At 42.1% G+C, this 9782-nt stretch overlaps 2 protein-coding genes across 3 annotated transcripts; one reads left to right on the forward strand and one right to left on the reverse strand.

Annotated features, from left to right (window-relative positions):
* Positions 1–477: 477 nt before the first annotated feature.
* dad1 (defender against cell death 1) lies at positions 478–1903 on the reverse strand. The gene is made up of 3 exons (XM_076162151.1): positions 1585–1903; positions 791–960; positions 478–682 (listed from the first exon to the last, which is right to left on the reverse strand). The coding sequence occupies exons 1-2, from the start codon at positions 1793–1795 to the stop codon at positions 830–832; spliced, it is 342 nt and encodes a 113-aa protein (XP_076018266.1). The 5' UTR covers positions 1796–1903; the 3' UTR covers positions 478–682; positions 791–829.
* Positions 1904–2437: 534 nt separating this feature from the next.
* On the forward strand, positions 2438–8180 carry abhd4 (abhydrolase domain containing 4, N-acyl phospholipase B). Of its 2 annotated transcripts, none has more exons than XM_076162149.1 (8): positions 2438–2589; positions 4098–4183; positions 4379–4483; positions 4615–4918; positions 5501–5703; positions 5790–5901; positions 6976–7162; positions 8029–8180. In XM_076162149.1, exons 1-8 carry the CDS (start codon positions 2546–2548, stop codon positions 8116–8118), a joined length of 1131 nt encoding a protein of 376 aa, XP_076018264.1. In that variant the 5' UTR covers positions 2438–2545; the 3' UTR covers positions 8119–8180. The 2 variants fall into 2 exon arrangements, with proteins under 2 accessions (XP_076018264.1, XP_076018265.1); XM_076162150.1 differs by lacking the exon at positions 2438–2589 and adding an exon at positions 2605–3805.
* The last annotated feature ends 1602 nt before the right edge of the window (positions 8181–9782 follow it).

The raw sequence follows: 9782 nt of genomic DNA on the forward strand, positions 1-9782 counted from the left end.
AAGGCTCTCCTCTTTCCTCCTGTTTATGTGCTGATGGCCATTTCCATTAGGGATGAATAATCTTGGATTTAACAGATAAAACATTTAGAGTCCTTGACAATCTCTAAGTGAATTGTTTCCATCTAGCCACAACTACTGATTGGTGAAGTGCTGCTGAGATGTTTGTCCAATCCTCTTCTCTCATCACTGCAGAAAACATCTTGAGTTCTGCCCAAGCTACCATCCGCCCCCTTTTACAGCTTAAATAAGCATGCAACCTCAGAATCCAAATGTGCATTCATGCATTTGTTTGTACTTCGCCTCTCTATTCCCTCTGGCATCACAGCTCAGATCAGCTTCAAATTTGTTCCCCACCACTGTTTTCCTGGTGAGTGAGTGAGTTTAAAAACAAACAAAAAATCCTTTAGACACTACATGCATCCATTTTCCCACTTCTACATACTCCCATCCTTTTTTTGCCATTTTGAATTCACAAAGTCACCATTTCAGTTGCTTTATTATGTATCAGTGCAAAAGGGAATGCTTTACAAATCTAAACATTGAAAAAGGCAAAAGGAAATCAACTGTTATCAGTCAGAAAATGGTTCTGGGTCAAATTGAACAAGATGATGTCATCACTGCTGTTGGACTGTAGCTGTCCAAATCACGAGTTGTGAGGGAATTTCTGCTTTCACGTGTTCACCTGTGGATAAAAAGGAGCAGAACCTTAGGATTTATGACACGTAGGATATGAAGGCACAGGAGATACAAGAGAGGAAAAGGGCTTGATTACGTTTACATCGCTTCTCACCTTGTGAAACATGACACTGGGCATGGGATCAAGTCCCTTTCAACCGATGAAGTTCATCACAACGAGATGGAGGACGGTGTGAGCGAATAGAAAGTCAGCGAACGCTCTCTCTGGGGAGATGGACAGGAAGTCTGCTTTGTTCTGTGGGTTGATCTGGATACGAAGACACACTGAGGGGAGAAAAAGAGAACTATGTTTACTTAGATCAGCTGCTTTCACTCAGTGTACACAGTGCTGCTGCAGCATGTAGGGCAAAAGTGGATCACATTTGCACATTGCACACGGCATTAAACACAAACAAGGACACAGAACTCTGGATAGCAAGGTCCTGGAAGCTGAAAATGTCCGGTGCAGACCCTTAAGTTGAGTCTCTTTACTTATCTGTAGCCACTGCAACAAAATATATATATATATATATATATATAAATATATATATATATATATATATATATATATATATATATATATATATATATATGGTGTTCGATGCTGAGCAGCAGAATGAGCTCATTTTCAGGTAGAGTCCACGCTCCAGTGACTATAGCTAAACTCCAACTAACTAAAGTAGGTCAGCAACATCCTTTGAGATTAATAGTTTTCTCTTTTCTGCATTTGAAGTAGTCAGTGACAGTTTTTAATGGCTGAACGTATACTACGTTATTGTTTCGGGAGATGAAATCACTACGTGGGCTTACAAGCAGTACACAAACAGTTACGAGTTTTGATTAAACGCAGAAATTAAAAACTAGGAATACATCGAATGGAAATGCGTTTTCAGAGTGAGTAGCATTTACCCGCGAGGATGAAGGAGCCCACACATGAGATGAACCCGGATAAGAAGCTGTTGAAGGGGAAGGTTCCGACCAGCAGGCAGTAGAGGAACTGCAGAGCTCCGGTTAGCAGGATGTACAACAAATAAGCGTCCACCACCTTCAGTTTGTTGAGTGTAGTGCTGCTGTATTCCTCCAGGAACCGAGAGATAACAGAAACGACCGAATTCGACATGTTTGTGTAGTATAAATGCTACTAAATACAGCAATAGGCTACGTTTCCTTTGCAGAATTGAGTGACGTGTCCACAGCAAGCGGAAGTGTCTTGTGTGTCATGAAGAATTCATTCCGGTCAACCCCGGAACGAAAAAACAGACGCGGTCCGTATAACTGCGACACACGATTTACATCAAAGAGGTGTAAAATAAAATGAGAAGAGGAATCACTCTGTCAGTATTTTCAGATCAAACACATTTGTGTGGTAGGTGAGGCTGATTTCCATTACAGCAATTAATACATTAAAAAGATAATATACGAAAACGTTCACTACTTAAGTACAAAACTCCTCTGGTCACCAAAAGACTTTAAAAAGTAAAGATGAAGCGGGAATTTCATGCGTGTGGAGGCAATTATTAGGATTGTGTTTTTCATTGCTGTGAGTCCGGGGGGTGTTTTATTCTGAATAAGCATGCCTGTATAAATTAATTTCCAGTGACATAATGTAGGTATGTTTCCTAGTCTGTAGGTAAACATGGAAGTATACACCAACTCGCATATTTTCATCCTGTAGCCTTCACAGGTAGAAGGGGAATTATTTGTGGGCGTACTACCGGTGCGTCTTCCCTACAGACGATCTCTGTAGTGATCAGCTGAGCTCGGAATGTACGAGTTACAAAACAGTATATACAGTGAGCAGACAGGGTTATTAGCAGAGGACACAAACAACACGTTGTGATCAAATTTAGATACCAGAGTGCGAAAGTCGATGGATCCTACAACGGCACCGATACAAACCGACTGTGAGACACCGTGAGTATAAACCCCGCACCTAAGATCCGGTGCTGCTGCATCTGTTTACATGCGTAACGTGTGCCTTTTAAACAATAGAGGACTGTAGTGTTGTATCATTGCGTCTGAATTAACTTTAGTCTGTTAGCATCAGTGAAATGGTCTTAGTCATTCAGTGTGTTGTGTTGTGTTGTGTTATGTAATGGGACTGAAACTGAAATCTCTCTAAACTCTAAACCTGATTTAATTAGTTCGTTTTACTGGGACGGTACTAATATAGTAAACCATGAGGAAATTTGTATCGGTCTTTGTTAACAATACCGCCTGACTCACTTAAACTGAAAATGTGGAAAACGTGAAAAACACAATATGAGTGTTACACTATTACAACGTTTTACGGGCTTAATCTGGGTTTATATTTAACACTGATTGATATTAATTAGAGTTAGTTGATTTCATTTACACTTAAATGCCAACTAAATACGAGTTTTCATGCCATTTTGTTCCTTCAAAGTAATTATTTTGACTTTTGAAATTTCTCATCTGTTGTCAAGAATGACTAATCAATGAACATAAAGTTTGTGTCCTCCTCATCCTGGATCAGGCTCAGGCGTAGGGGCCCCCTGAGCTCTTGGGCCCCTCAGCCTGTACCTATGATAGGTGATGGTGATTCAGGAATGACTCAGCAGTTTTTAGTTACCTGCTGATTTCCACCCTAGTGGGCAGGGTTAGGATGGCGGGAAATACACTCCGACTTTGTGTAGAGCTTCCAGTTTATATTTTTTATTTTTAGGACTGATTTGTAGACATAATAATGACTGAGAGCTTGAATGTGATTTCTGAGTAGAGGTCAAAGGTAACTCAGGTAAATATTAACCGCTGCACGTGCAAGTGGGTGTGGTTGGTTGACTGCATCTATTACATCATCTAGAAAACATGACACTGCTTCTTTGTGTAGGTGTCTATTCACAAATCAATAACATCTGTGTGAGTTTTATCTTTTAACTTCACATGCTCTCCGTAACCAGTCAGTGTCTCATATCTGTACGCAGGACTTAAAGTGACATTCAAGTGATATTCAGCCGTCAATTATATTGAACTCTATTACCAGTGAATATGACATAGTATAGTTGCATCGACTGCTACTTGGAACAGTTACAGCCAGGGTAGGTATCAGACGCAGGAAAGAACAGAAGAGATCAAATGAAAAGACAAAGGACATCAAAGAATGCTCACTGTGAGTAACAGACCTGTATTATGTAAATATAAATCATTATAAATGCATGTAAACGTCTTAATCAGAGTTTGCCACCTCCGTTTGCCTTTCCTCAATGGGCAAGCTCATCTTCTACTGCAATTACGCAACACTTCACGTATGAATGGCAGGATGCTGTTGATTCAGTGCTTATACTGTATGTGGGTTCATCAAATGTTTGTCTTCTAGTCCAGTATGGACAACTATGGTGAGTAATGAGCAAATGTTAATGTGCTAACTGACACCTTCTCCCTCTCTCTCTCTCTCTCCTTAGATCCAGCTCAGTTTGGGATTATTGGCCTTCCTGGCGTCCAACCTCCATGTCCATTTTAAAGACAGCAGAGGCCAAAATTCTCTCATGTAAGAAAGTGTCCAATTGAAATTGTATCAGGAACTATATACGAAGACAGTCCTTTGCAAATAAGCCATGTCCTCCTCACCTTTATCCAAGTGTTCACACTTGTATCTGCCAGCTGTACCGTCACCGGGTCACTGCAGCTCACATGTAGCCTCAGTGAATATACGTGATCAGTCCTTTTTGTCTGGTCATGGCAGGTATTCAGAACGACCTATGGGCCCGTTTTGTGACGCTTCCAAATCAAGGCCGGATATGGACCCTGAGCCTCGCTTCCAAGGTTGTTCGGAAACCTGCAGCACAAGGTACTTAGGTCGCATTTCCCAACATCTATTCCCACAGTGCTACCTTGATTCCACTTATATTTTCTACAATGAATACTGTGTGTATAATGTTGTTGTCTTACAAGATGTCTGTTCTTCACATCGTCCCTCAGGGCATTCCTCTCCAACTCATAAGACTCCTCTGGTAATGGTCCATGGTTTTGGAGGAGGGGTAGGCCTGTGGATTAGGAACCTGGATGCGCTGAGTCGATCGCGGCCCGTGCACGCCTTTGACCTCCTGGGCTTCGGCAGGAGTTCCAGACCTTACTTCCCCTCGGACCCTGCCAAGGCCGAGAAGCAGTTTGTCCAATCTATCGAGGAATGGAGGCAGTCTGTAGGCCTGGAGGACATGATTCTGCTGGGACACAGTCTGGGAGGATACCTGGCTACCTCCTACGCCATCCAGTACCCTTCAAGGTAATAGTTCTGGCGGAAATATTGTTACAATTATGACTTAAATGTAAAAATGCAACTTTGTGATCCTTTTTGAGTCTTTGAGTTTTCCGTCACGATAAAATTGCTTTATTTGCAACTGCAGAGCTCCTGAGTTATCTGAGTGTCAGCTGCTTTCTGGCTTCATTAAACACAGAGACACATTTAGTTTCCTGCAGTTGCTTCGCTTCCCTCCCACAGTCCAAACTCGCACAGGTTAGGTCAACTGGAAACTCTAAATTGCCAACAGATGTGAGTAAATGAGTGGCTGTGCATATTCACCTTGCGGTAGCCTGCCTGCCAAAGTAGAATACGCCGGTCTAGCAGGAGCTCATCCACATACGCAGACACCAAATGCGCCCACATCCACTTCCTTTTAGCGGTAATCAAGGCTTGACTCTCTGGACCCGAAAGTACTTTCACATCTCACTGAATTTGCCTTGTAGTTTCTCCCTTAAAAACTACTCCACTAGACAGAGTGTCACTTTATGGCTTGTGAAAGTCAATCAGTGACAAATATGAGTGGACAGATATAAAATCCTTCTTTTATTTTTCTCTCTCCCCCAGAGTGTCGCACCTTATCCTGGTGGATCCTTGGGGTTTTCCTGAGCAACCCAATGAAGACAACCAGACGCAGCCGCAGGGTCAAGGTCATAGTCAGGGGACAGAGTTGGTGAAGCGACCGCCGCCGCCGCGCTGGGTGAAGGCTATTGTAGCTGTGATGTCCCTCTTCAACCCACTAGCTGTCATTAGAGCTGCAGGTCCATTGGGTACGACACGTTGCAATTTCTGACGATTTATGCCTCCCTGTGGTCAGAATGTTCTCTTCTAACATCAAATCATGTCACCGATTCAGGTCCAGGTTTGGTAAACAGATTACGTCCTGATTTCAAGAGGAAATTTGAAGATCTGTTTGATGACGACACAATGACGCAGTACGTCTACCACTGTAACGCCCAGACACCAAGGTACGCCAAAACACACAATGATACAGCCAAACAATATCAGAATGTAATGTGCACAGAGGAAAAAGCCTTGTGAGATCACTGGCCAATAATGGTGGATGAACTGGTTTTAGTGAGCAGTCGGCAGAACTACAGGGAGTGCAGGCTGTTTTGCTTTACAAAGGAATGGTTGAAGGGGTAAATACTGGAGGGGAGAGCAGGGGGTCTTGCCTTGACTTTGTCTGCCAGATGGTGTAAGCCCTGACATTTCATATGAATGTGAAGTAATTTGCACTCTAGATAACGAGCTGATACCGGTAGGACTGAGGCCCTGTTACCTGCCAGGGGGGTTTTCACACACTATTGTTGTGATAATGTTCCTACATCACAGACAGAACATTCAATGTCTTAAATGCAATCAGTGGTGACTTTAATTAAGTCAGATCCTGGATCTGCTGTGTAACAATTTGAAGGGCTGCTCCTCTGCCCTCCCCCATCACTCAGTACCAAACCATAGATCAATGAGATCGATGAGGACATCAGGACTCCTCACAACAGGACGGAGAAAGCGTTCATGGGACAGAGAGGACTGCATGTTGTGTAAAAGGAGTTGAAGGGGAAACACTGGGAGTTCAAGAACAACAACAAGAAGAGAATAGAGGACAGAATAAGGCAGAACAATGCAGAGGAGGTGTGGAATGGGACAAACCCAGGGGCTCAGTAGTTTCTAATGAGCCAAATCTTGTGTGCTCAGGAAGTCAGACTGGCTCCACACCCATTATCCCTGCCCATATTCACGCCCCTTCTGTGTTTGTTGGGCAGATTGCAGGAAATTTCAGCACCTCTTAACCCTCTCTAAGCATACTTTGATTTGTGACAATTGCAGTTGCAAGGTATTTAAAAATGATGAATTATTCCCTATATTGCAGTCTAATGACTTTAAAGAGCATGTAAATGTACAGAGTGACTTAAGACCAGTGAAAACATTTGGGAGGCTGGTTTGAAGCACCAGAGACCCTTGTTACCGCCTTATTGGACCAACTACATTTGCATCTTTCACCATACTATTATCCCTTCCTTTTCCTTACCTCTTCCCAGTGGTGAGGTGGGCTTCCGGGCTTTGTCAGAGTCTTTAGGCTGGGCAAAGAGGCCTATGCTGCACCGGGTCCACCAGCTGCCCCCCTCCATGCCCCTCACCATGCTGTACGGAGCCAGATCTTGGGTGGACAGTTCCTCTGGGGACAGCGTCATCAACATTAGGGGTCCGACCAACACCAGGGTGCTGGTAAGTGCAGAAGCTGGGATTTAAACTGACAGAAAGAAGTCATTTAAAAAAATCTATGTGGTGGCGATCTGCCTTGACCAGTTGTGCGGAGAGAGAAAGATAGAGAAAGGAGACAGAGACACACACATAGAGGCACAACAACAGCAAGGATAGTACTAATGTAAATCTGACTAATGATATAAATTCAAATAGCAGGACAGGGTCTATGAGACGAGAGAACACAGACAACTCCGGGGGAAAATTAAAGACATGGACAGGAACACATAGATAGCAGAGGAGGAGAGAGGAGCTCAGTGCATCATGGGAAGTCCCCTAGCAGTCAAGGCTTATAGCAGCATAACTAGGGACTGCTCCAATAGCTATGAGCTATATAGCTTTATAAACTATTAGCTTTCAAAAAGGAAAGTTTTAAGGCTTCTCTTCAAAGTAGAGATGGTGTCTGCGCCCAAACCCAATCTGGTTCCACCAGAGAGGAGCCTGGTAGCTGAATGCTCTCCCTCTCATTCTACTTTTGGTGATACTAGGAACGACCTCTTTTGTTGGGAAACAAAAGGCTGATGTGAAGTCACAGAATCGGTGAAGAGCGACCCATGTAGAAAATGGGAATGCGAATGGGATTGTGTTTTTGAATTGCAAATGAAGTAGCACCAGAGTAATGCTGCTTTCAATGCAAATGATAAAAAGGCTTGCACCAAGCACTTATGAATGAGGGAACATGGCTGCATGGAGTAAATAGGTTCTTACCACATGAATGACTTAGCCCGACAAAGTGACGTGGGAGATTAAATTAATTATTGTGTAATTTAATTTTCCACACAAGACACAGAATCTAATTACAGCTTGTTTCTTTCTTTTTCATTCACCAGCTTATAAACGACGCCTCTCATCATGTGTATGCTGATCAACCAGAAGAGTTCAACGAAGCAATTGAAAGTATATGCAACACTGTGAACTGACTGTGTGTTAGTGTGCCTGTGTGTATGCGTGTGTGTTTCTAGAGAGTGAGAGAGAGAGAGAGCGCCCACAAAAACTGAAAATACACAATTCATGTGGATGTGATTTCAGACTGAGCATGTGCGACGTGATTATCTACAGTAAAAATCATGAAGTTTGAATGTATAGTAGCTATTTCCCAATTCTATATTGTGGTCAAAGCTGCAGTTTGTTTACATAATTCTATTCAGTTCTGCTGTCGGTGTTTTATAGGTGTAGGGTTTGTTTTTTTAGATTATTATCTACTCAGAAATTGTTTATTTATAACATTAACCATATGGTTTCATATTTTATTTGATCATCCAGGGTATTTAGTGAACTGCTCATTTCACCAAAACAAAGCCACTACCTTTTGAATGCACATACACTGATCCATATATTGTAATGTGTTTTTATTTTCAGAGATTTCCTCTTTGTGTTTGTTAAGTTACAGCAACATGCTGCCCGTATTTTATACCACGATATCAATAAAAATGTCTTTCGGACTGTGGGTCTTCATGTGATGTGTTTTGTTGTTACCAGTAGAGGGCAGTAAAACATGTCATTTCTGGGAAGATCTGCCTTCAATCACCAGTGTGTCATAGGTTACTAAGTTCACTGTTGTTAATATCCTTTCATCTAGAGCAGGGGTCTTCAATGTTTTTCAGGCCAAGGTCCCCCAAACGAATGGAGAGATGGAGCAGGGACCCCCTACTATATCTATATATATATATAGATATAGTATCTATCTATATCTATCTATCTATATCTATCTATATATATATTGTATACAATTGTGTTTTATATCAAACTGGGCCTAGTGCCATGTATAAACATAGCTACCCTGTTATGGTGCATTCAAATCTAAGCTATTCAGTGACGTGCAAATATATGAATTCAACAGATTCAACAGAGAGAAATGCGCTCTCCCAAATGCAACAAATTCTACCACATCTAGATAATGTGGTTGAATTTGCCCCAAACTTTTCAAGCTCTCTCCAGTTTTCCAAAGCCATGTCAGCTTTTTACCTATTTTCTCAACATTCCCCAATTTGCCCCAAATTCACACAAATTGATGCCATCGTAGCCTGGATGCTGTGTCTGAAATGCTAACTCTCTAGCTCCTTCCTTTCCCTTGCTTTTCAAGTTTTCTTTAGTTTAAAAAATCGATGAGGGCGGGGTCAACTTTTTCAGAATTTTGGCAATATTCCCCAATGTGCCCGATGTTGGAACATTGCATGTTGATGTGTATCTAAACACATTTACATTCATTGGGAAAAAATTGGAAAAATAATAATCGAAAAAAAACAACCACAGATTTTGAGACCCCCATGCAGTACCTCTGCGGACCCCCTAGGGTCTGAAGACCTCTGAACTAGAGTGTGTCTGTACGATTGTGCCTATGTCTGCTTACGTGAGTCAGTGGATGAAATAGGATGGGTCCATTAAATCTACAAAACCGCATTTATCCAGCACTGTCAACTTGAAAGCCTCAGGGACTTACAGTGAAACAGCCCAGCTTTTTGTTGGGTAAAGGTCAGATATAATCACTTAAAGTATATTATTTCAATAAACCTCAGTTTACTGAAAAGACACAACAAGGCACTTGACACAGTTGTTCTGTTGCACTATATCAATACACAGTAAA

The sequence above is a fragment of the Genypterus blacodes genome, unplaced genomic scaffold (genome assembly GCF_046128005.1).
Source record: "Genypterus blacodes isolate CSIRO-AG114 ecotype Tasmania unplaced genomic scaffold, CSIRO-AGI_Gbla_v1 ptg000120l_1, whole genome shotgun sequence".
NCBI classification, from domain to species: domain Eukaryota; kingdom Metazoa; phylum Chordata; class Actinopteri; order Ophidiiformes; family Ophidiidae; genus Genypterus; species Genypterus blacodes.

Excerpts from the sequence above, each read along its gene's own strand:
- dad1 (XM_076162151.1), bottom strand. The coding sequence starts at position 1,795 with ATGTCGAATTCGGTCGTTTCTGTTATCTCTCGGTTCCTGGAGGAATAC. Across the intron at positions 961-1,584 it reads GGGCTCCTTCATCCTCGCGG|TGTGTCTTCGTATCCAGATC; the intron begins GTAAATGCTACT and ends TTCTCCCCTCAG.
- abhd4 (XM_076162149.1), top strand. The coding sequence starts at position 2,546 with ATGGATCCTACAACGGCACCGATACAAACCGACTGTGAGACACC. Across the intron at positions 4,919-5,500 it reads GCCATCCAGTACCCTTCAAG|AGTGTCGCACCTTATCCTGG; the intron begins GTAATAGTTCTG and ends TCTCTCCCCCAG. Across the intron at positions 5,902-6,975 it reads TGTAACGCCCAGACACCAAG|TGGTGAGGTGGGCTTCCGGG; the intron begins GTACGCCAAAAC and ends ACCTCTTCCCAG.